The 26690-nt window shown below is 48.3% G+C and overlaps 2 protein-coding genes and 1 pseudogene across 2 annotated transcripts; 2 read left to right on the top strand and 1 right to left on the bottom strand.

Moving 5' to 3' along the window:
* Nucleotides 1–1177: 1177 nt before the first annotated feature.
* LOC139330051 (tubulin alpha-1B chain-like) lies at nucleotides 1178–2689 on the top strand (annotated as a pseudogene).
* Nucleotides 2690–7124: 4435 nt separating this feature from the next.
* On the bottom strand, nucleotides 7125–19358 carry thop1 (thimet oligopeptidase 1). The gene is made up of 14 exons (XM_070960158.1): nucleotides 19278–19358; nucleotides 17673–17879; nucleotides 14608–14756; nucleotides 13608–13715; nucleotides 12917–13019; nucleotides 11029–11186; nucleotides 10633–10768; nucleotides 10194–10336; nucleotides 9627–9850; nucleotides 9335–9536; nucleotides 8766–8952; nucleotides 8559–8687; nucleotides 7935–8071; nucleotides 7125–7413 (listed from the first exon to the last, which is right to left on the bottom strand). Exons 1-14 carry the CDS (start codon nucleotides 19288–19290, stop codon nucleotides 7252–7254), a joined length of 2058 nt encoding a protein of 685 aa, XP_070816259.1. The 5' UTR covers nucleotides 19291–19358; the 3' UTR covers nucleotides 7125–7251.
* Nucleotides 19359–20068: 710 nt separating this feature from the next.
* sgta (small glutamine rich tetratricopeptide repeat co-chaperone alpha) lies at nucleotides 20069–26216 on the top strand. The gene is made up of 12 exons (XM_070960180.1): nucleotides 20069–20222; nucleotides 21314–21460; nucleotides 22564–22679; nucleotides 22910–23000; nucleotides 23093–23192; nucleotides 23649–23753; nucleotides 23859–23994; nucleotides 24187–24249; nucleotides 24689–24726; nucleotides 24810–24980; nucleotides 25118–25239; nucleotides 25330–26216. Exons 2-11 carry the CDS (start codon nucleotides 21361–21363, stop codon nucleotides 25227–25229), a joined length of 1032 nt encoding a protein of 343 aa, XP_070816281.1. The 5' UTR covers nucleotides 20069–20222; nucleotides 21314–21360; the 3' UTR covers nucleotides 25230–25239; nucleotides 25330–26216.
* Nucleotides 26217–26690: the final 474 nt, after the last annotated feature.

Here is a 26690-nt window from a genome sequence, read left to right as displayed (position 1 = left end):
GCTGAATGTTTTGTGTTAACGTTCGCCTATGAGCTAGCTAGCTAATAGCTAAACGTTTAGCTTCTGCTAACGTTCGCCTGCAAGTCTTGTGGTGAAGAGCAGTAAACAGTTTCATGTTTTATGGTAAAGAAGTGGTGGAGTCTGCGTGACGTTCCACTTCAGCGGTTTGTTTTCGCGGATAGTGGAGGGATGTGACCGCAAACTGAACAAACTCTGGAACACCGGCAGGTGTAACGGTTAGCATTGTTGATCACGTTAGCATAAACGCTTAAATCCAGGGCTCTCAAGTTTTGACAGAGTTCAGAGTGAGATTTTGGCGGTGGGGGTCGGGGTGGGGACGCAGGTCTGACCAGATCAATGACACATAAATTTGTACAAATAAAAATATTTAATTCGGCATTTCTTAGTGCAGGTGTGTGTGTGTGCTGTGTCTGTAAGCCTGCCCCCCCGCCCCCCCCAGTACTACACACAGAAGCCACCACACATTATGTTGTTGACCAATCACGTGCAGCTTGAACAGAAAAAAAAGTTGAGCAAAAAAACAAAGCGGCTCTGCTCGGCTCCCTCCCTCACCCCGACCGACACATTACAAATCCCTGTACCTGCTCCACTGTCCACATCGTTGAGGATTTGGTGGTGCGCATGGCTCAGATTGATGTTCAGGCAGATGAGTCCAACAACTACGGAGGGATGTCCAAAACTGCTGTTGCCTAGCAACAGAACATTGTGTGCACACTATGCAGTGTGTAAAACCCATACAGCTCTCTTTGCTTGAATGTGTGTGCTTGTGCCAGCAGCTATTATGGACTTTATATTGTTTGTCCATCTCTGCTGTTAAAGGGGCATTTATTTAATTTCTTCTTGTGTTCTTTCTGATGGAAAAGGTTTGACCTATAAATTAAATGTTAGTCACACTTGTAGGCTTTCCTGCACACATTGACATACCCAGTTGGGTTACATCAGTAGCCTTGTCATATTCCTCTGCCTTACCACCTATTCAAAGGGCCTGACTGCAACCAGATGTTTGTAATAAAATCATTGCATCAAACACTTGATGTGTAATTGAAATTATGTTCCTCCAGAGATCTTGTTTTGGGATTTTCACAACATGAGATTTTTTTTCTGCCTTAAATATATCTTCATTAATTATATCTCAAAATAAGATTAAATGTGCAGCATGTGTCAGGTGATTTGGTCATGTTGATGATCTTAGATTTTGAGCTATCTTAAACATATGATGTATAATCTGAAGCATGTAATTAGAAATGGTTGAAACGTATGTAAATGTCTGTCAAAAATGAATGCTGACTGTTACAAATTGTCTTTGTTTTCCTCCAGCGTGAGTGTATCTCCATCCATGTGGGTCAGGCTGGTGTCCAGATTGGCAATGCTGGACACCAGCCTACTACTCAGTAACAAGACTCTCGGAGCAGGAGATGATTCCTTCCGCATCTTCTTCAGTGAGACTGAAGCTGGAAAACACAATCCCAGAGCTATTTTTGTGGACCTGGAGCCCACTGTGATCGGTAAAATGAAATGAAATGAATTGTAGAAAAAATATCATTGTTGCTCTTTCGTTATGTTTATTGTTCCCTCAGTTATTTAAACCCTCATATAATTTCTGGTCATTTCCTTAGATGAGGTGCGCACAGGGACCTACCGCAAGCTGCTCCCCCCTGACCAGCTGATCACTGGGAAGGAGGATGCTGCCAACAACTACGCCTGTGGACACTACACCATCGGCAGAGAGATGATCGACCTGGTGATGGACAGGATCTGCAAACTGGTGCGTACAGTCAGAGCAGATTTTGCTCCAGAGTATGAGATGAAAAGACAGAGCTGTATCTGACATGTGATCGTTGTCTCTCCCTCTCTGTCCTCAGGCTGACCAGTGCACTGGCCTTCAGGGCTTCCTGATTTACCACAGCTTCGGAGGTGGTACAGGCTCTGGTTTCACCTCCCTGTTGATGGAGCGTCTGTCTGTGGAGTACAGCAAGAAGTCCAAGCTGCAGTTCTCCATCTACCCAGCTCCACAGGTGTCCACTGCGGTGGTGGAGCCCTATAACTCCATTCTTACCACCCACACCACCCTGGAGCACTGTGACTGCTCCTTCATGGTGGACAAGAGGCCATCTATGATATCTGTTGCAGGAACCTCGATGTCGAGCGTCCCACTTACACCAACCTGAACAGGCTGGTCGCTCAGGTTGTGTTGTCTGTAACCGCTTCTCTGCGCTTCGAAGGTGCCCTCAATGTGGATCTGACAGAGTTCCAGACCAACTTGGTGCCATATCCCCGTATCCACTTTCCTGTGGCCAGCTACGCCCCTTTGATCTCCGCTGAGAAGGTTTACCACGAGCAGCTCTCTGTGGCTCAGATCACAAGTGCCTGCTTCGAGCCAGCCAATCAGATGGTGAAATGTGACCCTCGCCACAGCAAGTACATGGCTTGTTGTCTGCTGTATCGTGGTGATGTGGTGCCCAAAGATGTGAATGCTGCCATTGCCGCCATCAAGACCAAGCGCTCCATCCGGTTTGTGGACCGATGCCCCACTGGTTTCAAGGTCGGCATCAACTGCGAGGTGCCCACTGTCGTTCCTGGTGGAGACCTGGCCAAGGTCCACAGGGCCGTGTGCATGATGAGCAACACCATGACTTCAGGGTGTCCGTGGGGTTTTAAAAAGTATTAAAAAGTGATAAATCAAAATTGCCAAATTTAAGGCCATTAAAAGTGTTAAATGAAGTTTTAAAGGTATTATTTTTTGAAAAATAGGTATTATTTTTTTAGACTATGTGGTGTCCTACTCTGATTGAAATTCCATGTGCTAAAGTTCGCGTTAGTTCGTTTAAACGTGGGCTTTAGCATATCTTTTTTAAGCTATCTTTGATGCTGACGTCATATTCAGTAGTCGTTCGACATCTCACTGCGCACTCAGCTCAATTGGTTAGCCAACTGGCTGGCTAACATTTGACTTGCTTGCATAGCCTATCTCGTCCAGAACCATCATCGTCGTCATGGGCAAATGCAAGTTTTCTGACACCTGGTTGGAAGACCCAGCGTTTAAGAACTGGCTTAGGCCTGTGGTAGGGAATAACCGGCAGGCTTATTGTTCGGTTTGTAAAAAAAAGCATCAACTTGTACTGGATGGAAGCTAACGCACTTCGGTCGCATATGCAATCCATCAAGCATAAAAATGGAATTCGCGGCCGGCGACAGCAGTTAACTCTACCACTCTCAACTTTCTGTGCTGCTGCATCACCACTACCACCACCGCCGCAGCAAACTAGCTCCGCGGTACAAGCCAACATTACGGCCCCAGAACTCCTCTGAACTCCAACGAAGTCATTCACCTGTGGAAAAGACAAAACCGGTTACATCATCAGATTTGGACTAGCATCGTTCTTCAAAAAACAGCTTGTTGATGGCATCAACAATGCTGGGCCATTCGTATTGATGTTTGATGAGAGCCTCAATCAGGCATCAAAGAAGAAACAGCTTGACATCCATGTTCGATACTGGGCGGATGGTCGTGTCCAATCCAGATACTTTGGATCTCAGTTCTTGGGACATGGAAGGGCTGGTGATTTGTTGCATCACATCAAGGTGAGTTTATATGTGAGTGAGTGTCCTGTGGTCACTCATTAGAAGAGTTATTTATTTTATTGTAAAGCTAACAACGAAAGGACGCAGCTATGTATACAACACTGTTTAGAATCCATTTGGCCCACTATTCTATTCAACTATCTTATTCAACAACGTTGAATAAACCCATGGAGGCAGCCGTGTTGCCGTTCGGAATGCGGGAATTCCCGCATACTCACTGCGACGTGAATTGTTTTGTCTTTCAAATTTAATTTGTGTCAAGAGTTTTGTCCAGGTCAACAATATTAAAACTCTCCCATGTGGGAAAATTAGCACATCATCAAGGCGAGGAAAAAGGACATGCTGTGATGTCAACAGTTTCTGGTGATGAGCTCAAATCAATGGTAGTGATCTAATAATGAAACAGAAGGATGAGCTTTCTATCATAACTGCAGGAGTGTGTTACTTTTCAAAGAGATTAAAATCTCAAAACCTCTTTCATCAATCTTTATTTTACCTCGAAGGACAATCGAGGAGGTATCCTCACTTACAGTGGTGTTCAGATGTATAAAATAGAATTACAATATATTAAAGTTCATGCAGTGAATGCCAGCCAGTATGCTGGAACTATCTCTTCATTGCACATTTTATATAGTTTGTTTTATTTTTATTCACAAAGTGAAATAAATGTGCAATATGTGGTCAACATCAGTGAGTCCCTAAATTTATTCTGTTGTGTATAGTGTTCCAAAGGTCAAAATCTGAGTAAATGTTAGTAGGTCGCTGATTAAAACTTGCAACTCAGTGTCGTGATGGTTTAAAAAAAAAATCTGAAGGTAGTAAAAAAGGTATTAAAAGGCATTAAATTTAATTTAAGGATTACTGTATATACCCTGGACTTGAATGGACATTATTAAATATGTTTAAAATGTTGTTTTGTGATTTTGTCAGTGTTAAAAAATTGTTCAACAGTTCAAGATGACTTGAATGCATGTTTTAAATATGTTAGAAAATGTTGTCGCATGATTTGGTTTCAGTCTTAAAGTTTGACTGTTCAAAATTCATTAGTTATTTTAGGTATATTAGTATGATCATTCATTTTTATTGGTGATTTTATTGCATGTTTTAAATGTATTTTTTTTATGTTTAACCTTTATTTAGCCAGGTTAGTCCCGTTGAGATTAAGAATCTCTTTTTCATGGGAGACCTGGCCAAGACGGTCAGCAGCAAAAACACAGAGTTGCAGACAGAGACACAGGGAGACAAAGTACAATTCACAATCACTAAAATGACTGAAATTGATAAAATGATAAACCATGTTCAGAAATGTTTGTTGCATGATTTTTCTCTGGTATTAATAAAGTTCCTCAAATGCATTATGTCTTCAGTGTTGTTCAAGTAACTTTTGCTTTTTAAAGATCTTAAAAATCTTTATGAATGGTGAATCTTGGCCCACGTCATGTAATCCAGTAAGGAAACTCCAGACTTAGTTTGACAGTTTGCTCTGCACCAACAAACAAACGTCACGTGACAACATACAGGAGCAGATTGGTGAAAACATTTCAGTTTGAGTCAGTGTGCACGTTTGTTAACCATCAAGCTTCGACTGCAGTGAAGACTGGAAAACTCTTCTTCAAGGAGACGGTGGAGGAGGTTGGTACTGAGAGGACTGAGGAAGAAGAAGATGAAGGAGAGGAGTACTGAACAGGCATGTATCTGTTGTACTGATCTCTGATCTGTGCCTCTTGGTGTAAAACAAAAAGATGTTTGTTCATACTGTTTACTGGCTTTAATACACATTGATGATTGTTAAGAGGGCATTTTTAACAGCAGTGCAGATTGTTCTGTGTCTGTAGTTTAATGCTGCAGCACTTTTTAGTGATGCCTTGCTCTCGAGCACATATGTCAAACTCAGATGCCTTTGGCACCACTAGTACTACAAGTCCCACAATGCACTGCCAGTACGCTGGCACATCAATCAAAGGCCCGCGAGCGCGAGTCCCTGCCCACTTGTTCCTCAGCGGTCTGATGGAGCTCGTCAGCTGTGGTCAACTTTCAGCTCAAGGCTGCAGGAAAGTTGGACGACACAGCAGTGGCGCCATGTTTGGTCCATGGCAGCGGTTCCCGCTCAGCACACAGCAGCTCTGCTCTGTTCTACTCAGCACAAAGTACCTGCTGCTATGATGACTTCTGTCCACATCCACCCCCCCGTCCTGCCGGTCCTCTGTTTGGATAGACAAGATGGTGTTTCCCAAATGGTAAGAGATGTGTGTTGATTGGTAGTTTCTGTAGTTTTCCATCTCCAGAATATGGATCCATCGCACAGCGTTGGATTCGCTCATTGTTTCTGAATCAGGGTTTTTGGTTCAGGTGCTGTAGAAGCACCTGGCTTTCTCTGCCTCTAGTCTCCCCGACACTGTTTCTGTCTCTCTTTCACTGCAGCTCTGAGAAATCTGCTGAAATGAAATATAGTCTGTTGTCAGTGATGTCTTGTGGTACTCTCTACGCCTTTGGATAGTGCTGTGTTTATTGTGGATATCTGTTTAATGAAGTTTTCCCACAGCAGCACTTAGTGGATGTCAGATGAACTGCAGCTCAACGCACATCAGCTGAGGAGGCTGCTGATTGGTTGTCGTTGAACGTCAATCACATTTAGCCCTTAGTGAGTTGTACGAAGTCTGAGGCTGCTGTCAGAATCAGAGAGCCCAGTGATGGAAAGTAAGTACTTTTACTCAAATACTGTACTTAAGTACAATTTTAAGGAACTTGTAAAAGTAAAGATTTTACATAAAAACACGATGATCTTAAGTACATAAAGTCAAGGATTAAACCAGCGGCTGCTTGTTTGTCTCAGAGGTCTCTGAGCTGTTGATGATAAAAAATTCTCCAATATTTCACTTTCGATTGAAGATTAAACTGTGAAATATTCTACATATATCATAACTGAACTTTCCCGTTTATTATTTCATGACCCCTCAGATTTACCTGGTGACCGTGTGGAGGGCCTCGGCCCCCAGCTTGGGAACCACTGAACTAAACGGGTCATATGACAGAATCTTTAAATGAATGAGTATCTGCACCCTAAAAACCTGAGGATCCAAACTGACCCAGATCCACATTCTGTAGTCCACCTCAGTTCCAAGTAGAGCCCATGAAAACTACACCTCCCATGAGCACCTGAGCATACACGTTACACTGAAGACTGAGTCTCTTTCAAGCTTCTTATCTTTGAATTTCAGCTCTGAAGATTTGGTGTCACTTGAGTTATTATTGGTGGTAAAGTGAATAACACAGTTCTGAGGATTTCTACTCACTCTGTTTCATTGTGGAGACTCGCTAACCCAAAGACATCCAGTGAAACAGCTTTTTCATGCTGCTGGATGCTGGTGGCTTCAGGACCAGTGTTCGCTGGTTTCTCTGGACCCTGCTGTGCTGGGGTTCAGGTCTGCGTCAGGTCTGGAGTCCAGGCCTGTGAAGACGACCTCGACGTCCACTCATGTTTTCATGTCACATCAGTTATTCAGACACACGGGACGTCACCTCAAATCATTTTATTTGCTGCTCATTTTTCTTCCATGCTGTGTAACATTTTACAGTTTTTTCTACAAAACTTCAGTCCGTTCCTTTCTGTGGGTCTCTGCTGGGGGTGGAGCCGGCTGCTGTGATTGGTCAGCAGGGACACGGCGCGCTGGCGTCCTGCTCCACCGTCAGTCCTTTGCTCAGGAGGAATGCTTCCTGTTTGGGCTCCCGCCCGAGGAAATTCCTCAGCATCTCAGAGGCGTCCTCGGAGCCGCCGGGCCGCAGGATGAACTTCCTGTAGTCCAGACCCACCTGAGGACCAATCAGGAGACAGCAACTCACAGTCAGCCAAAATCTGCTCCAAAGTCCTGAACTCACAGTGCTCTGACCTAATTTACTGTCTCTGTAGGCTAACACTTTCCCCCTGCTTCCAGGCTTTGTGCTAAGCTAGGCTAAACACCAGCATCCACCTGAGAATCTGGAGAAGACAGAGGACAATACTGAGACACACCGCAGACCACCTGAAGGTCTGAAGGCTTCATAACGAGCAGACCAGAAATAAACCGTCAGTGACTTCAGACAGTCGAGTCCTTAATGTGGATGTTAAAGTTTGGGTTTGAGTCCAGGACTGCACAAGGTCTCTACTCTGGTTTGTGGTCTTTAGATGAGCTCTGACGTCTCTGTTCCTCTTTGGGAGCGAGGACACTTATTTCACTGGGGGACTTCATATTGAGCATTTTCTGGCCGTCACAGATCTCCTCCATCGACTCGCTCCTCCTCGGCAGCCCTGACGTTCTTTTACCGACTCACCGTCTGCAGCTGTGCGTTCTCACCTTGGGGTTCATGATTCCCTCCTGTTTGAAGCGAGCGAAGAACATGTCCATGGAGAACACCTCGCTCCACAGGTAACCGTAGTACTGAGCATCGTAACCACCGGCCAGGTGCCCGAAGGTCGCCGGCATGTTGGTTCCTGCAGAGAAAGACGAGGAAGGTCAAAGGTCAGAGAGGGGGGAGGAGGAAACCAGGCAGCCGCGTGGATGAAGTTTGGAGGTCTGTTTTTAGTTATTTTGATGGAAACTCTGAGGTTCTGACGTATGAGGATGTCCAGTGTGTGTTTCTTTAGCTTCACTCTGGTTGGATTGTTGTACGTAAACTTTAAAAAGCTTTGGCACCAGTTTCAGATCCCAGTCAGTCCAGCGTCAGCGAGCTGAACGGTGTGGTTCTGCACTGTGCCACTAGGTGGAGCTCTTTCTGTTTGATGGGATGGACACAGAGCAGAGCTGCCACCTGAACACAGTCAGTCCACTGGTCTGCAGATGACCGGGTCGCAACAGGAAGCTAACAGTGGCATGTGATGCAGACAGGAAGTGGCTCTGTGCTGAAAGCTGTGGAGGAACGTTCAGAGCAGAACCGCCGTGAACATCTGATTCTGAATACTGACGATGAACTGGACTGACCGGGTGACGAAGGGATGCCCAGGATGTCCTGACTGAGGCGCCTGTACTCCTCCGCCGGGTCCACTCCTTTCCTGGTGTGCAGAGCCTGATCCACTTTAGCCAGGACAATCTGCCTCAGGTTAAACAGACCTGCAGGAGAGTCGGGGTTACCATGACAACAGTGAAACAAGCCCCGACCAAAAGTAGAACTTCCTGTTTAGTACCCACCGGTGTTGGCGAGGCGGGACTTGATGAGTTTGTCGAGCAGCTCGTCGGGGATGGCGTTGCCGGTCTTGTAGTGTCTGGACATCCTCAGCAGAGGCTCCTTCTCCCAAACCCAGTTCTCCAACATCTGAGACGGAGCCTCCACAAAGTCCCGCTCCACATGAGTCCCGCTGAACATGGCGTAGTCCGCCTGCAAACACAGCGACACTCAGAACCAGCTGACGGGAAGAGCACTGACCACCAGGCGACAGCCAATCAGGACGCACGTTCAGCCGGGGTCAGCTGTTCCGTCTGAGTTAGGAACAAAAACATTGACATCATTCTGAGCCGTGGACGGATTCAGAGACGGATAAAGGATCCAAACATGGCGGCTCTTCTAATTACAGTTACAGAGCTAACATTAATTAGCTACAGCTGATAAAAAGCTAAATTAACGTTCGTCAGCTACAAATAAGAAGCTGCTTCTGCCTGAAATCCAGGAGCCACAGCCTGAAACAGTCAGGCAGTAAAATGGACAGCCTGACAGGTGTGTCCGTCAGTCCAGGTGAAGGAGCTCGGGCTCATCAGCTGACCTCAGCGCACAGCTGGTGCATGACGTGGCCGAACTCGTGGAAGTACGTCTCCACCTCGTCGTGCTGCAGGAGCGACGGGGCGTCGGCCGTCGGCTTGCTGAAGTTGGCCACCATCGCCGCCACCGACATCTGACGCGTTCCGTCGGGCAGCAGGCAGCCGGGCTGCAGGCCGAAGCAGGCGGCGTGACCGTACTTCCCCTCCCTGCACAGGACAGGTAGGAGAGGAGACGCTGAGGACACCTGTCACACCTGCACAGTCACCCTGAAGGAACGCGGCGCCCTCGGCCCTCACCTGGGGTAGAGGTCCAGGTAGAACTGGCCGATCACCTGACCGCTGCTGTGGTCCTTCACACAGTACAGAGTGACGTCGGGGTGCCAGACGTCGGCGCCGTCCACCAGCTCGAAGGTCAGACCCAGAAGCTCCTGGTAGATGTCCAACAGACCCTGAGTCACCACCTCCATGGGAAAATACTCCTTCAGCAGGTTCTGGTCCACGGCGTACTGAGTCTCCTCCACCTGGGGGGGGAGGGGGGAGAAGAACCAGGAAACAACAGAGAAGAGAAAGAAAAGAAAAATTAGATTAGAAAACATCATTCAGATTTACTTTGAACTGATGGAAGTTTGTCTTTAAGGATTTCAATTGTAGATTTTTTCTTTAGAGCTGGTAAAAAGTCTGAGGTCGTGAGTGAAAAAGCCTTTCGTAACGGACGGCTGTTACTTTAAGCGACAGGTGAGCACAGGTAATCCCTCTCAGCTTTGACAGATCGTTCAAGGCTTTTCATTGACGACGCCTCAGACTTCTTCATCAGCTCTAAACTGAGGACTCAGCCAGCAGCTCTCTCAGGTGTGCAGCTCTCACCTGGGTCATGAAGTAGCGGGTGTCCCAGGCGTGCAGCTCTCCGTTGAAAGGCAGACTTCTCTTCTGACACTCCTTCTCCTTCAGTTTGAGGATGACGGCGCGCTCTTCATCACCCAGAGGCTTCAGTTTACGAGACAGCTCCTCTGAGACCGACAGAGACGCGCATGAGGAGAGAAGTTTGACAGCTCAGAGCTCATGTTTCACACCTTCCCCCTCCTCAACCTGACCGAGCCGCCCAATGGAAGCCTAACGTGGACACGACAAACATGACGTCCTGACAAACAAACGATGGTCCAACATGTTTCTGAGTGACGCCGTCAGCGTGAGAGCGAAACCAACGAAATTCACATTTTCTCAAACATCACCTGAACTCAGAGTTAAAGGAGAAACACTGACGACGTCATGGTTTCTCTGCAGGTACACAGGTGTGACCACTCACCCAGGAAGCCGGCCACCTTCTTTCCAGACTTGGCCATGTTCATCTCCAGGACGAAGTCGGCGTGGGTGGTGAAGCCGAGCAGAGAGCTTTTCTGAGCCCGAAGCTCCACCAGCTCCTTCAGGATGACCGAGTTCTCCTGGAAACACACGTTCAGCTCTTTAACGCCTCCTTCAGTTCACCGGTTCAAACATCCAAAAGTGACGTCTTCAGGTGTTTCCTGTTTTCCACCAACAGACTAAAAGCTTACGATATTAAATATTAAAACAAGAAACTGCTGAAACACGTCGTCTAACCAACTTAGTCTCACGATAACATTCAGAGCAAATGTCCTCAGAATCTCCTGACGTCCGTTCACTGTTTGCTCTTTTTGTCCCAAACAGGGAGCCGTCGTCTCACCTCCTTACAGCGGGAGTTGAAGGCCTCCTCCAGCTTCCTGCGCGTCTCTGGGACGAAGCACTTCTTCATGGTGGGGAAGTAATGAGGATACTTCAGGGTCACCTTCAGCTTCTCTCCATCCTGCTCCAGAGAGCTGAGGAAGTCCTCAGGGAGGCCGCCTGAAAGCAACACCTCCTCAGACTTAATGCACAGAGGGAGGCCCAGAGGAGAGAGAGGAGGCCCAGAGGAGAGAGAGGAGGCCCAGAGGAGAGAGGAGGACCAGAGAGAGAGAGGAGGACCAGAGAGAGAGAGAAGGACCAGAGGAGAGAGAGGAGGCCCAGAGGAGAGAGAAGGACCAGAGGAGAGAGAAGGACCAGAGAGAGAGAAGGACCAGAGGAGAGAGAAGGACCAGAGGAGAGAGAGGAGGACCAGAGAGAGAGGAGGCCCAGAGGAGAGAGAGGAGGACCAGAGGAGAGAGAAGGACCAGAGGAGAGAGGAGGACCAGAGGAGAGAGAAGGACCAGAGGAGAGAGGAGGCCCAGAGGAGAGAGAGGAGGACCAGAGGAGAGAGGAGGACCAGAGGAGAGAGGAGGACCAGAGGAGAGAGAGAAGGACCAGAGGAGAGAGAGAAGGACCAGAGGAGAGAGGAGGCCCAGAGGAGAGAGAGAAGGACCAGAGGAGAGAGAGAAGGACCAGAGGAGAGAGGAGGCCCAGAGGAGAGAGAGGAGGACCAGAGAGAGAGGAGGCCCAGAGGAGAGAGAGGAGGACCAGAGGAGAGAGAGGAGGCCCAGAGGAGAGAGGAGGACCAGAGAGAGAGGAGGACCAGAGGAGAGAGGAGGACCAGAGGAGAGAGGAGGACCAGAGGAGAGAGAGAAGGACCAGAGGAGAGAGAGAAGGACCAGAGGAGAGAGAGGAGGACCTGAGGAGAGAGGAGGACCAGAGGAGAGAGGAGGACCAGAGAGAGAGGAGGACCAGAGGAGAGAGGAGGACCAGAGGAGAGAGAGAAGGACCAGAGGAGAGAGGAGGCCCAGAGGAGAGAGAGAAGGACCAGAGGAGAGAGGAGGACCAGAGGAGAGAGGAGGCCCAGAGGAGAGAGAGGAGGCCCAGAGAGAGAGAGGAGGCCCAGAGGAGAGAGGAGGACCAGAGAGAGAGAGGAGGACCAGAGAGAGAGAGAAGGACCAGAGGAGAGAGGAGGACCAGAGGAGAGAGGAGGCCCAGAGGAGAGAGAGGAGGCCCAGAGAGAGAGAGGAGGCCCAGAGGAGAGAGGAGGACCAGAGAGAGAGAGGAGGACCAGAGAGAGAGAGGAGGACCAGAGAGAGAGGAGGACCAGAGGAGAGAGGAGGACCAGAGGAGAGAGAGGAGGCCCAGAGGAGAGAGGAGGCCCAGAGGAGAGAGAGGAGGCCCAGAGGAGAGAGGAGGACCAGAGAGAGAGAGGAGGACCAGAGAGAGAGAGGAGGACCAGAGAGAGAGGAGGACCAGAGGAGAGAGGAGGACCAGAGGAGAGAGAGGAGGACCAGAGAGAGAGAGGAGGACCAGAGAGAGAGGAGGACCAGAGGAGAGAGAGGAGGCCCAGAGGAGAGAGAGGAGGACCAGAGGAGAGAGAGGAGGACCAGAGAGAGAGAGGAGGCCCAGAGGAGAGAGAGGAGGACCAGAGGAGAGAGAGGAGGACCAGAGAGAGAGGAGGACCAGAGAGAGAGAGGAGGACCAGAGGAGAGAGAGGAGGACCAGAGGAGAGAGGAGGACCAGAGGAGAGAGGAGGACCAGAGAGAGAGGAGGACCAGAGAGAGAGGAGGACCAGAGAGAGAGAGGAGGACCAGAGAGAGAGGAGGACCAGAGAGAGAGAGGAGGACCAGAGGAGAGAGGAGGACCAGAGGAGAGAGGAGGACCAGACAGGAGGAAGTTGGACTCACCCAGCTCGTCCCTGGTGAAGGACAGGCTGGTGGTGTCCTCGTTGAGGTTCTTGTTGAAGTCGATGCACAGGTTGCTCAGCTTCTTCTTGATGCTTTTGATCTCCTGTTGCAGCAGAAAGAAATCACACATTTAAAACCTTCACAGCCAAAAACTGAGTGAGCTGAGAGCGAGCAGAGGAGGAGAAGAGGAGGAACAGAGGAGTAGAGGAGGAGAAGAGGAGGAACAGAGGTGAAGAGGAAGAAAGGAGGAGGAACAGAAGAGAAGAGGAGGAACAGAGGAGAAGAGGAGGAGCAGAGAAGGAGAGGAGGAGAAGAGGAGGAGAAGAGGAGTAGAGGAGGAGAAGAGGAGGAACAGAGGAGGAACAGAGGAGTAGAGGAGGAACAGAGGTGAAGAGGAAGAAAGGAGGAGGAACAGAGGAGAAGAGGAGGAACAGAGAAGGAGAAGAGGAGGAACAGAGGTGAAGAGGAAGAAAGGAGGAGGAACAGAGGAGAAGAGGAGGAACAGAGAAGGAGAAGAGGAGGAGGAACAGAGGAGTAGAGGAAGAGTAGAGGAGGAACAGAGGAGGAACAGAGGAGGAACAGAGGAGGAACAGAGGCTCTGTGTCAGAGTTAGAGGACTGGAGGACTTGAACTGATGACCTGATGATGGACATGAAAGCGGTCCAGCTGAGGGTGACATGTTGGCGCTCACCTCCTGTGTCTCTCTGGGCAGGTGGAGGCCGTTCCTCCTCCCCAGCTTGATCAGTCGCTCCATGTAGCGCCTGGACTCCGCCGTCAGGCTGTCGCCATCGATGTTCTTCTGCAGACGGAAACAAAGACTGCATGAAAACAGGAAAGTGGGACGAGACCTGAAACAGGTCCACGTGTGTGAGAGAGGCTGCAGATGTGGGATCTAAAGGAAACGAGGTTCTGCACACAGACTGCGGTGTTCTCCTCACAGACAGGAAACGAGGTTCTGCACACAGACTGCGGTGTTCTCCTCACAGACAGGAAACGAGGTTCTGCACACAGACTGCGGTGTTCTCCTCACAGACAGGAAACGAGGTTCTGCACACAGACTGCGGTGTTCTCCTCACAGACAGGAAACGAGGTTCTGCACACAGACTGCGGTGTTCTCCTCACAGACAGGAAACGAGCTACGAACAGCTGATGGTCAGAGAGCTGTCACTGATTTTAAACTTAGCCTCTGTGTCTCACATCTGCCACACTGCTTCAGATCACACAGTGTGAATATCAGTCCATCAGCTGAACATGTCCACCCAGTGTGTCCTCAGGCATCGTCAGTCCAGCTGTGCTACATCCAGAACGTTCTTTAGAGCGTGACACAGAACGTCACCTTCAGTTCAACAGTCAGTGAAGCTGCAGGACATCGCTGCGTTCTGCAGCCTTTCAGACTTCAGGTTCACAGAAAACCTGCCATCTAGTGGCCATTCAGAGTCACAGCCCGATGACTCTGCTGCTCTGGCTGCCTGGACACGAGTCCACCTGCGAGTCCATCCACCTCCGTGTCCGTCCACTGTCTTATTCTCCTCACCTTTCAGTCATTTTGTCAAAACATTCAATGTGTTGGTCAAATCTGAGTTCAGAGGTGGACAGAAGCCAAAGAGAGAAAAGATGAAGACAAGAAAGACTGAGGACAGACCTAACGACCAATCATCCTTCCGTCTCCTGATTGGACGGCAGCAGCTCACCTCCAGAGCGACGACCCTCAGGTAGACGTCCTCCCTCATGCTCATCTCCACGTCGAACTCGGACAGACGCTTGTCGGCCTCAGTGCTCGCCGCTCGGACCTCCTTACAGGGAGAGACGTGCTGCGGGAAGTCCAACATGTTCCTCTGGACTGAGGCGCAGGAGGCGGGGTCAGCAGGGGCGGGGTCAGATGGGAGAGGGGCGGGGTCAGACAGGAGAGACATCAGGTCAGTTTGATGGACTGATCTCAGGTTACAGCTGCAGCTCTCTTACCTTCAGTCTCAGCCTGCGTTTACAGCAGCAGAGCATTTTGGAAAACGGATATTTCAGCCCTGCGTTTTCAAAAATAACATCGTGCACACAACATCGTTTTCAACAATGTTGTCGTTTACATGAACCGGATAAATACGCCGCCGGGTGCATCATAACTACGCCAAACCTATGGGCGGGAGCGTAAACAAGGTCGCTCACATGACGTTAAGTGTTTTCAGTCGCATGTAAAACGCCGTTTAACCGTGTTTACACGCCGACACATAACCAGCGTTTTCTGCGCATGAAAACATGCGTGCTTTCCCTGAGAGTAAACGGAGGCTGATTCCCGACAGTTTCCTGAAGCGCGTCCACGTCTTCAGGAAACGCTCTGTCAAAAATCTGTCTGTGCTGCAGCTGCATCCACATTAAAGGAACAAACTAAAGACCTTTAGAATCAATAACTCCTCGTCAATCAGCTGATTTAACGAGCGAATTACAGACAAGCATTATTATTTTTATTATTTCACATTGGAGCTGTCCATCAGAGTCTGCAGCCTCTGGACAGACACACAGAAGACATTAAAGACATTTCATTTGGACAGTGAGGACGAGCAAGAACGAGACGCGTTTGGAAAGTGTCTCACCAGCTCAATATAACCAAGCAAAGGTAAAACTTTCTCCATCTGTTGTCTTTATTTCTATTGTCCTCCTCGTTGCTTTTGGTCTTATGTCCATCCTGTCTTCTGAAGACTTCGAGCTGCGGCTGCTCCACAGGTGAAGTCTGCCGGCATTATTAACGACTGCCTGAGCGGCTCTGGCCTCCTCTTCCACGTCTTTGTGTTTTCTTGTCTTCTTGTTTTCCAGAAAGTCAGCTGAGGTTTGTTTATCGGTGAGAAGTAAGGAGCGGGACGCATCTCATTGAGCCACTTCTCAACATTCAGGAGGATAAAAACGCCGGCGGGACGTCCGTCCAGATTATGAGAAGCCAAATTCTGATTTATTTCACATCTCACAGATTCAATGTGGCATTTCAGGAATCCAAGCATGCTGAAGTTCAGTTTGAGCGTCTCGTTATTTTGACTCTTTCTCTTACTCTCTCGTCACCTCGTGGTTTGGATTGAACATCAGAGAACTTTCCACCTCTGAGCTTTGGATGAATTAAAGCTGCAGTGTCTCATTTCAACGATCGTGTGTTGGATTTCTCGTTTTCTGGCTGAAATGTGAGTCCATGAACACAAAGCCAGCGCTGCTCATTCACCACTTCATTACAATTAAAGGTGACTGTTGGCTAATCGGCCCTGTCACAGCTTCTCCGTCAGTGTTTCCTCCAGCAGCAGTGATGGAGGTGTAGTCAGCTGCCTCCACACAAAGCCTCCACCTCTATTGTAGCAGCTGGTTCAGCTGCTTTCTCTACAAACTGCTGATGAGTCTTTACCATCACAGACTGATTGTGCTGACTCACTGCTTTACAGCACGGCGCACAATGGACAGCCAATCAGGTCGCTGCTGTCTGAACTCTGTGCGTTCGGGTTCATCGTCAGTCGACTGAACACACGCAGAAATATCTGGAGAGTACGAAAACAATAGAAGAAGACAGGTCTGCTGCAGCCGGAGGGAGAAAGACGAGTTTAAGAGTCAGTCAGCTGATGTTTCAGACACTGAATGCTAACGGCTAACTAGCCTCATCATGTTCCTTCATCACCATGAACACACACTACACACTACACACACACACACACACACACACACACACACACACACACACACACACACACACACACACACACACACACTACAGCACCAAATGTGGATTCATCCGCCGCCAACAAACGCTCCATTTCCTCCCGATTGATTGACTGATAAAAACTACAGCTGTTTCTACGAACATCTTCAGTAGAACCAATGAGACGGACAGGAAGTCAGACAGGACCGACGCGTTGTTGGTTTGAGTCTGAGCATGAGATTATTCACAAGAAGAACACACAGAATGAAAACACACCTTTACTTTAGTGTTGATTATGATTTGGAGCAGATCCTCCCTGAGCTGAGGTCATTGAACACAACTTTTTATCTCTGTTTTGGTCGTCTGTGCAGCGAATGGAGGGTCACAGTGCGTGTGTGTGTGTGTGTGTGTGTGTGTGTGTGTGTGTGTGTGTGTGTGTGTGTGTGTGTGTGTGTGTGTGTGTCAGTACTGCACAGACGACAGCTCTCTCTGGGATCAATCAGGTTAACTGTCACTAACTGGCATTGATGCCGATTCTGTGTGATCATAAAAGTGTGATCAATAAACGCTGGAGAGGATCAAATGATGTCAAAACGTGATGTGAAGTTTTCATCAGTGTGAATTTACTGTTCAGTGATCGTTTCTTTTATTTTGAAAGTCTGATGGTCGATCGTTCGAGGACACCTGAGGCGTAAAATCTCATTTTCATTTTACAGCCTCTGTGTTTGCTCAGAGTTTACCTGGTGAATTTCACCAACAGCAGCTGATTGGGAACTCTCAGATATCCGAGCGCTCCTGAACACACCACCAAAACAGAGCCTGCTCTGAGCTGCACCGTTACACCACGACAGTGGAACTTCAACACGAGATCAACAAGTTTTCCATTTTCAGAAAGTGAAACTGGGACCACAAACGTAAAGAGAGAACTGTTCCATCAGCAGAATCATTACACACCAGATACCTGTGTGACGGCCAGCTGGTGTCATCCGTCTCACCTCTCTTCTGAAAACTCTGAAAAATGTGTGTTTGGGATCTCTGGCCTTAACAAAAGTCTGATTAAATAACGAATATCATGAGAACACACGAGCTCACCGGTGTACTCCACCTCCACGTCGGCGAGGGCCTTCAGCGTGTTCTCCAAGGTGACGCTGTCCAGGTCCAGGGCGCCGACGCGGTCGTACACCTTCTTAGTGTTGACGATGAGCTCGTCAGAGAGCTGCTGGATCTGCTCCGGGTTCAGGTCCCAACGCAGCCGGTTCACAGAGCAGACCGGCACCGGGCTGCCAAACACCACCTCACCTGAGACACCAAGAGGAAACAGGCCCGGCGAGGAGAGGACGGGCCAAAACGGGACGTTACAGGACAGGAAATGACAGGATGGACATGAGGGACAGGACAGAAAACAAGACAGATCAGTGGGGTCAGATGAGCTGCAGGCATTTCAAACTCATTTATAATGAGACTACTTTAATGTGTGTGTCCATGTCTATCACATATGTCCCTAAAAAAACTGAACACATGACCAAATGAGCGAATATTTATACTGCATTCCCTCTGATATTTTGAAGACCTTGATGAGTTATATTTAAATTGTTGAATCAGTGTCATAAATCAGTGCCGTGCTGTTCTACATACTGTGTCTCGCTCCACCCTTGATTAGGTTGATGTATTCCTACACTGTCCTTCCATCATATTTTAGCTTTTACACCTTTATTGTTCAGGTCTAAGATGATACGCACGTGATGAAACGAACACGTTAGTTTCGGCCTCAGACAGGTCAGGCACATCTGAGAGAAACCTGGAAAGTTCTTGGTCTGAACTCATTTTGGGAACATGATGGACTCCTGCAGGTACGACTCACCCTACAAAACTTCTGTTCACTTCAAATGTTATTTATCAAATTACTTACAAACCTGAGTAACAACATGTGACTTGCACACTTTCTGTGAACCGTGCAGTCAACACACCAGACTCCACTTCAATTTAGGCAGAATTTCACTTACACAGTCCCAGAGTGCTCTTTCACCAAAGACAGATATAAAAAGGGACAAGCAGCAGGAACAAGTGATGTTTGGTGTTCGTTTGGCGGAATTCATGAGCAGAATATGAGAACTTAAAAGGTATTCCTTCATGTTAACGCAGAGAGGTAGTTCACGTTATTTGGCTGCTAGCGGCTTCGTGAATTTTAAATTGAAAGATTTTCAAGTGGAGTTTGGCGCGATGTTCCTTTGGTTCGTTTGTGATTTAAAGCGTTGGAAGACTGGAAATCTTTTTGTAATGCACGCTGTCAGTCTGAGGCTCCTTTTCCCCTTTAAGTAACAACACATTTCTCATCCGTTACCTATTAACTAGCTGAGTGAATAAGCAAAGGGAGCTAACAGCTAACATGCTACACTTAATAGAAGAATCAAACCAGAACTGAGCCACCGTTGTACCACACCGACCTTTGCTTGGTTATCACATATTAAAGCGATGGCCAATATAAGATAATTATTCTGTTGAATTTTAATTAACTGGCTCAGGCACTAGCCTACAACAGCTAACGTTAGCGCTCAGACTGACGTTAGCTAAAACAGACTCAAAGCTAATTAACTGCAAATGATCAGAGAGACAGTCAATGAGGAAACACGGCGACCACAGAGCTGATTTTACGTTCAAAAGATTAAGACACGTTAAAAACATCAGAACACGACTCACCTGTCGGCCCCATAGTTCAGATATTGTTCGTTAGGTCCGTGTGGTTAACTGTCACTGAGTTCTGAGCAGGGGGATTAAAGCAGCTACAGAAGAAAATTTGCATTTCCGGTCCTTTATTTAAAAATAAAACCCGATAATGATTCGAACGTCAAAGGAGCATTTCGCGATTAATGTGAACAAAAGGGACCCAAAATCAGAATAAAAAAATGTAGATTTAATCTTTTTATGACTCCCGAAAAAAATCACAGAATTTTATAATAAGCTGGCTCCAAAATTAACCAACCAATTATCCACTGAATTTATCTCTTTATCACTTTACATTTCACTGGAAACAGATACACTGACGTAGTTCAGATGCACTGACATGCTTGCAGGTACATTGAGCTTCCTTCAGACGCAGACAGCTGTTCACAGCTGGTGAACCAGTTAAACTGTATTAACAGTCACATTAAACATTGACCACAAGGGAAAAAGACAAAACTGACCTCATTGGCTTTGAGGGTCTATTTGCTGTTTCATATTCTCTATATATTTATATTATATATATATATTTTCGTATATATGGTGTAGTATATTATTTCCTTTACTCTGCCCCATCCATTTTTTTATCTGGTATGTTTCTTATGCTGTTATACACCTATTTACCAGCTGGGGATCAAATGTTATCTCATCTTATTATGTATATTAAATATAAGACAAGGTCTAGAAGTGTGAAAAGTTTTATTCTGAAGGCAAACTTGCCAAATTTCCGGCATTTTCCAGTTATTGCAGATTACTTGACGTCGGATATTGTCTCTATCGCACCGGCGCGCCTTTGCATGACGACGTAAATCTGCGACAAGCTAATTAGCTTGCTGAGTGACGGCTACGACTGTTCGAGGGAACGGAGCTAACGTCAGCTAACCGTTACCGGGCTAATCTACACCCGACATACAGAGACAACTGGTAGGAAAGCACACTGTAGTGTTATCATGTTAGATTTGGTAATATGACAGTTTCAGAAATACGGCAGCACCGTTGAAGTCAATGGGATGCGATCAGCTAGCTAGCTAGTCATTAGCGTCGTGCCATTGTGGTTAGGAGACCACGTCACGCCAAGCCCCTTTCAAAACTATGGCAATGCAAAATGACATTGTTACTGAGTCAAACCATTAACCTGTTGGAACAAAAATGAAGACATCTATCCAACTGCTAAGAATCAGTCTTCATTTCGGCATACGTTACACTCACCACGGAAAACTAGCATTAAGACAGTTGCACGTTTTTGGAGTGAGTTCGGCGAATGTGTTTACACTCTTTCTCTCTGGGATACAAGTGACATCGGTGGACAGGAGGAAGCGACTAACGTAGTGAAATTAGAAAATATTTGTGTCAGTGAAATTCTGTTTGAAATGAGTTGCTGCCCGATGAGTCAACTATGCGTTTTTTGGTAAAGGATATCAGCACTCCACCAGTGGCACCTCAGAGTATTTCTGCTGCTAATGCGCAACACAACGTTAACCTGTGAGGATTTGCATTGGACATTCGTATAAACTTAAATTAGGTTACAATACGCACAAGTAAACCGAACCGAAGACAAATTGCTTGCTGTTGGTATGCTAGCTGGCTAAGCTAAAAGTAACCAGCTAACTTTGTTTATGGAAAATGACTTCAAGTTCAAAGTGACCTCTTCACGTTGAGCAAGTGATTTAAAACGTGATTTAGCTTTGACAACTGCTAACATTTAATCAACTGTGTTTTCACTATATCGGTTATTGCGTGTTTAATCACGGCTCATGTAGCCGGGTGGCTAATGTTAGCTGGCAGCCGTTAGCATTACTAAGACAGTCATGCGGAGTTAAACTTAGCCTGAGCTGCTGGAATATTCTACAAGCGGGGGGGGGGGGGGGCTATGCCTGTGTCTGTGGGGAGGAGCAGCTGGTGGGTTTGATCTGACACCCACGTTCAGTAACAATAGTCTTGATGTGTTTTTATTGAAAGGTTTAACAGCCTGATGAGAGCTCATTAGTTGCCTTCTCTCGCCGTTGCCCTCACAGGGTCTGTCTCCCTCTGCGACCACAGAGAGGTCTGAGCCTCCGTCACCATGACAGACAACAAGCGTCTCGCCTTCTCCATCATCCAGTTCCTCCATGATCAGCTCCAGTCAGGGAATCTGAGCTCAGGCGCACAGGAGAGTCTGGAAGGTGAGTCCTCCTCATAGGGCATACAGCAGGATGTGAGTCAGTGTCCTGATGCTGCGGGTCACATGACGTGTGAGTTAACCAGTGACGTCACAACCGCTGAGTCTGCGTTTAATTTCACCTGACAGAACATCAGGTGAAATTAACAGCGATGATCGGAAATTCTTCGTCCTTCATAAACAGCTTCAGTCGACTGTGCTGACCTTCAGCTCGTCACCTTCGATGTCATTCCTCCAACCGAGACGTCAGGGTAACTTTTACTGAAAAAACTGGCCTGAATGTTTTGTTTTGTTCAGAGTTAGAAGAGAAAAGTTTCTGTTCAGAGTCTCTGAAACGTATTTGAAATCACATGTTAAGTCGATGAATGGCCTCTGTTCACGAGGAGGTTTTTCCATGATTTGATCTGCTTCCTCAATTATGTCCTCGATGTGTTATATGAGGCTGTTCTGTCCAAAACCTCCCAGAGGACGACAAGATGTCATCACAGCAGCACTGACTCCACTGTGTCTGTGCTGGACTGTCTGTCCACCTCAGCCTGTCTCCAGTCTGTGTGGAGTCCTGAAGACGTCCTGGTCAGGTGTTGTCTGTGTTTGTGGACACATGTTGAGGACAAAATGAAACTTGTCCGTGTGTGTGTCTGAACTCCACCAAAGATCCTGTGGGAGGGAGGACGTCTCACTCTGTAACAGCGGACTGAGACGTCTTCTCTGATCAAACCATCAGCTGATCTCACATCAGTTTCAGGCTTCTCCAGGTAAACTTTCAGTCGCTTCAGGTGATCAGCGTGAATCAGGATCTTCAGTGTTTGGATCAAGCAGCTCATGAAACATCACGTTTAGTATCGACAGCTGTTTTTCCAGCGTGTCAGAAACACATTCTGGTAAATATCAGACTCTTATCAGCAGATAATCAATAACAAAGAGCTCTGATCGGATCCATAACTGGCTCGAGTTTTTGGCCCAGCTGCTCACCTGTATGTATATTTAATATGAAACGAGCGACATCACCTGTGCAGACGTCACCTGTTGATTTCTCCTGTTGGACTCTTGGTCGTTTCATCGGCTCGTCTTCGTCCTCTGTGTTAACGTGAGCTTGTTGTTCTGCAGTCGCCGTTCAGTGTTTGGAGACGGCGTTTGAGGTTTCGACCGACGACCAGAGCCTCGCCGTCCCCATGACGTTACCGGAGATCTTCGCCTCAGCCACAGCCGAGGTGGACACACAGGTAAACCCCCACCTGTTCAGGAGGCGGAGCTCCTCTGCATCAGTCATGCTGTCAGTGATGCTGCGCGTTGTTAGCGGCCATTTTCCAGGAAGTGTTTGACTGTGTGTGTGTGTGTGTGTGTGTGTGTGTGTGTGTGTGTGTGTGTGTGTGTGTGTGTGTGTGTGTGTGTGTGTGTGTGTGTGTGTGTGTGTGTGTGTGTGTGTGTGTGTGTGTGTGTGTGTGTGTGTCAGCATCCAGCTGAGTCACAGGTCGATGGTGACTCCCCCCAGATCTCTCTCAGTGAGGAACAGAGAGTCGAGGCCGAGACGCTGAAAAGTGAAGGTACGACGATGAGGAGGAAACTCTTCTTCTTTTCTGTCTGTCCTGGATTCTGTTTGTCAGTTCTGAGTTGATGTGTTTCGTCTCGACTGCAGGAAACGACCAAATGAAAGTGGAGAACTTCTCTGCTGCTGTAGAGTTTTACTCAAAGGCCATCGCCATCAACCCTCAGAACGCCGTCTATTACTGCAACAGGTGAGCGTGCCGCCAGGGAAGCGCTTTGTTCGGTTTGTCTGTCCAACCGCGGACGGTCAGAAGAGCTGGACTGCACCAAAAAAAGGTCGAACACGACTAACACGTTCATACAAACACGTTCATAGAAACACGTTCATACAAACACGTTCATACAAACACGTTCATAGCACAGAATGTGATGCAGTTCAATCCTTAAACAGTCAAACACTTTGAGATTTCAGACAGAAAACAGGAAGTTGAATGTGTTTTCAGTTAAAGCTTTAATTCCAAACGCGGCGTCGGCAGGTCGACCAGCCGTCACCTGTCTGACTCCCGCTGCGGGCTCAGGGCGCTCTGAGCTCTGCGGTCTGGCATCCACACACAGATCAGCTGTGGACGTCAGGTGGAGGAGGAGGAGCTTCCTGTTGTCACACAGCGGATGATGTCAGAGGAGCTGATGGGATGTTTGTTGTGCAGGGCGGCAGCGTACAGCAAACTGGGGAACTACGCCGGAGCCGTGCAGGACTGCGAGCACGCCATCAGCATCGACCCCAACTACAGCAAAGCCTACGGGAGGATGGGGTAAGAGACGCCGCGGTCCATCGCGGCACGCTCACATGACAGGGACACGGGTCCACGGGCCCGCAGTCAGTGTCCCGCTGACGTCCTCCTGTCGTCTCTCCTCAGCTTGGCTCTGGCCAGCCTCAACAAACACACAGAAGCAGCCAGTTACTACAAGAAGGCTCTGGAGCTTGACCCCGACAACGACACCTACAAGACCAACCTGAAGATCGCCGAGGACAAGATGGAGACCAGCAGTCCAGTAAGAGAGTAGCAAGACGAGGCGCTGCTGGGGGGTGGATGTCCTTATGTCTCTCTCTCTTTCATCTGTCCCTCTCTCTCTCACACACCTGTCTCACACCTGTCTCTCGCCTCTCACACCTGTGTGTCTCTCTCTCTCTCTCTCACCTGTCTCACCTGTCTCACACCTGTGTCTCACCTGTCTCTCTCTCAGACGGCAGGGATGGGCGGAGTCGACCTGGCTGGTCTCCTTAGCAACCCCGGCTTCATGAACATGGTGAGATCTGTCATTTCCTTTCTTGGTGTCAGATTAGAGTCATGAATTCTTGCTGAGATGTGACGGACTGTGTGATGGTCCGACCAATCACAGCTGTCGACAGCTTTCTCCGTGTCCCTGAAGTTTCCACCAATCACGTTCTGAGCCGCTCGTCTTTCTGTCGACACGTCCTGAAGCGTCCAGATGAGGCGACTCCTTCATAACCACGTGTCAGGGATCGGGTTCAGCGTGGGTCGGGCTCTGTCCTCATGTTAGACGGGGTGGACAAAATACTGGAAACATGTCTTTGTAATGCAGTGTGACAGTGAGGAAGGCTGTTTCCTTCCAGTTTGAGTTCGCTCAGAGATCCGTGGACAAGTTTCATTGACTGTCTGTCTGTCTGTCTGTTCGCCTGCCTCTCTGTCTCTGTCTGTCTGTCTGTCTCTGTCTGTCTGTGCAGGCGTCCTCTCTGATGAACAATCCTCAGGTTCAGCAGCTGTAAGTCCTTTTCACTTTCTCGCCGTGTGTTTTGGTGTCTCTTCCTCTCTGGCTTGTCAAAGTTAACTTCCTGTCTCTCCCAGGATGTCGGGGATGATGTCAGGAGCATATGGTGGGATGGGAGGAGGAGCAGGAGGAGGAGGATTAGGAGCAGCAGCAGCAGCAGCAGGAGGAGGAGGATTGGGAGCAGGAGCAGGAAGTGCGGCGGCCCCCGGAGCTGCTGGAGCCGGAGATTTATCAGGACTGATTCAGGCGTACGTACCTTTAAACTAAGCTAACTTTAAAACCTGGCTGCAGGTGAAGGTCCACTTCGACCAGGTGTGTGTCCTGGAGGAGGCAGCACTGTGTTGGAGCCGGGTGTTCACAGGTGACAGGGCTGTTTGTGTTGCAGAGGTCAGCAGTTTGCTCAGCAGATGCAGCAGCAGAACCCTGAACTCATCGAACAGCTGAGGAGTCAAATCCGCAACCGAACGCCCAGCGCTGGAAACGAGGAGCAGCCATGACACCCACACAGTAAACTGCTCTGATTGGTTCTCTGTCACAGCTTTGGTGTTCACTCTTCAGCGTTCTGCACTGATTCGCCTTCTGTTTCCTCTGTTTCAGGTCGGACAGGTGTGTGTGTGTGTGTGTGTGTGTGTGTGTGTGTGTGTGTGTGTGTGTGTGTGTGTGTGTGTGTGTGTGTGTGTGTGTGTGTGTGTGTGTGTGTGTGTGTGTGTGTGTGTGTGTGTGTGTGTGTGTGTGTGTGTGCGCAGGAGAAGAAGAGCTGATCTGGATCATTTATGACTCGAAGGACTCAAAGGAAGCTGTTTTTTCTTCGTCCCATCACTGAATAATTCCTGCACCAGAGAGCGAGACGCCTCCCGCTTCACCCAGAAGCCTCGTCACCAGAGTCCAGGCGGTCACTTCCTGCGGCTCTTTGTGCTTTTTAGGACGAACGTTTTGACTTACACTTTGATATCACTCATTGGTTGTAATAAATCGTGCTCTGGTGGAACGTGGACCCCAGTGTAACACAGCTGAGATAAACGACGCGTCACGTTTCCTCTCCAAACCTCACACTCTAACTTTAAATGCAATGTTTCTGTCTGTGCGTGTGTGTGTGCGTGCGTGTGTGTCTCACTGTGTGTGTGGGCGTGTGGGTCTGTCTCAGGCCACTTTCGGGGACACATTTCAGACTAAAGACCAGTTCAGTAGGGACAGCTTGTCCAACTGGGGACCAAAGTTTTGTCCCCAGTTGCATCAAACCTGTTTTGGGGTCAGTGGACTGAGGACAGATCTCCAGGAAATGAATGTAAGTCTGATGATGTCCCCAAACAGTGACCTGTGTGTGTGTGTGTGTGTGTGTGTGTGTGTGTGTGTGTGCGCGTGCATGTGAGACTCCTCGGGCACGGAGCTGTGAGGAGGCAGCATGGAGGCGCAGAGCTGCTGAAACAGTCTGACAATTAAAACGAGCATCTCAACCTTTTACTGGTCCTGTCTGACGTGTCTTCATTGAGCTCTGGTCCAGGAGACGTCCTGCAGACCCAGAGACACACCGAAGAGGTCCAGCTTCACAGGACGAGGACGGTCCGGCTCAGTAACACAGTCACAGCGCTGCACTGAAATGTTAAACATGTCATCAGGAAAAGTAGAAGCAGTCAGTGCAGCGTTGTGTACTAGACTCTCAAAGTGAGCTGTCAGATGAATGTAGTGAAGACTTCAACTAGTGTTAAGAGGAAAGTAGCTGCATTTGTACTCGGTTACGTCACCTCGTCAGCAGTGGAAGCTGGTTCCTGTCACGTGACTCCTTACATGAAGCTGCGTCTGCTCGACCTTCAGCACAGGTTTCAGGTTTTTTCCATTTTAATGATTTTTACTGGTGTGAAAGTGAAGAAGCACAGATAGTCAAACAGCATAGTTTAAAGCATCAGATCAGATCAGATGTTTCCTTCTTCTCTGCTGGAGCGCAGACTCAGCTTTATTTC

Source organism: Chaetodon trifascialis, chromosome 4 (genome assembly GCF_039877785.1).
Source record: "Chaetodon trifascialis isolate fChaTrf1 chromosome 4, fChaTrf1.hap1, whole genome shotgun sequence".
NCBI classification, from domain to species: domain Eukaryota; kingdom Metazoa; phylum Chordata; class Actinopteri; order Chaetodontiformes; family Chaetodontidae; genus Chaetodon; species Chaetodon trifascialis.
The sequence above is the reverse complement of the archived record's forward strand: the minus strand, read 5'-3'. Positions and strand labels throughout refer to the sequence as shown.

Bases quoted from the DNA above. Each gene is read 5' to 3' on its own strand.
- sgta (XM_070960180.1), top strand. From the start codon at position 21,361: ATGACAGACAACAAGCGTCTCGCCTTCTCCATCATCCAGTTCCTCCAT. The intron at 24,727-24,809 runs GTAAGTCCTTTT...TGTCTCTCCCAG, and splicing joins AATCCTCAGGTTCAGCAGCT to GATGTCGGGGATGATGTCAG. The intron at 24,981-25,117 runs GTACGTACCTTT...TTTGTGTTGCAG, and splicing joins TTATCAGGACTGATTCAGGC to AGGTCAGCAGTTTGCTCAGC.
- thop1 (XM_070960158.1), bottom strand. The intron at 8,688-8,765 runs GTGGGTACTAAA...ACTCTCCTGCAG, and splicing joins GTCCCGCCTCGCCAACACCG to GTCTGTTTAACCTGAGGCAG. The intron at 8,072-8,558 runs GTCAGTCCAGTT...CTTTCTCTGCAG, and splicing joins GGGCATCCCTTCGTCACCCG to GAACCAACATGCCGGCGACC.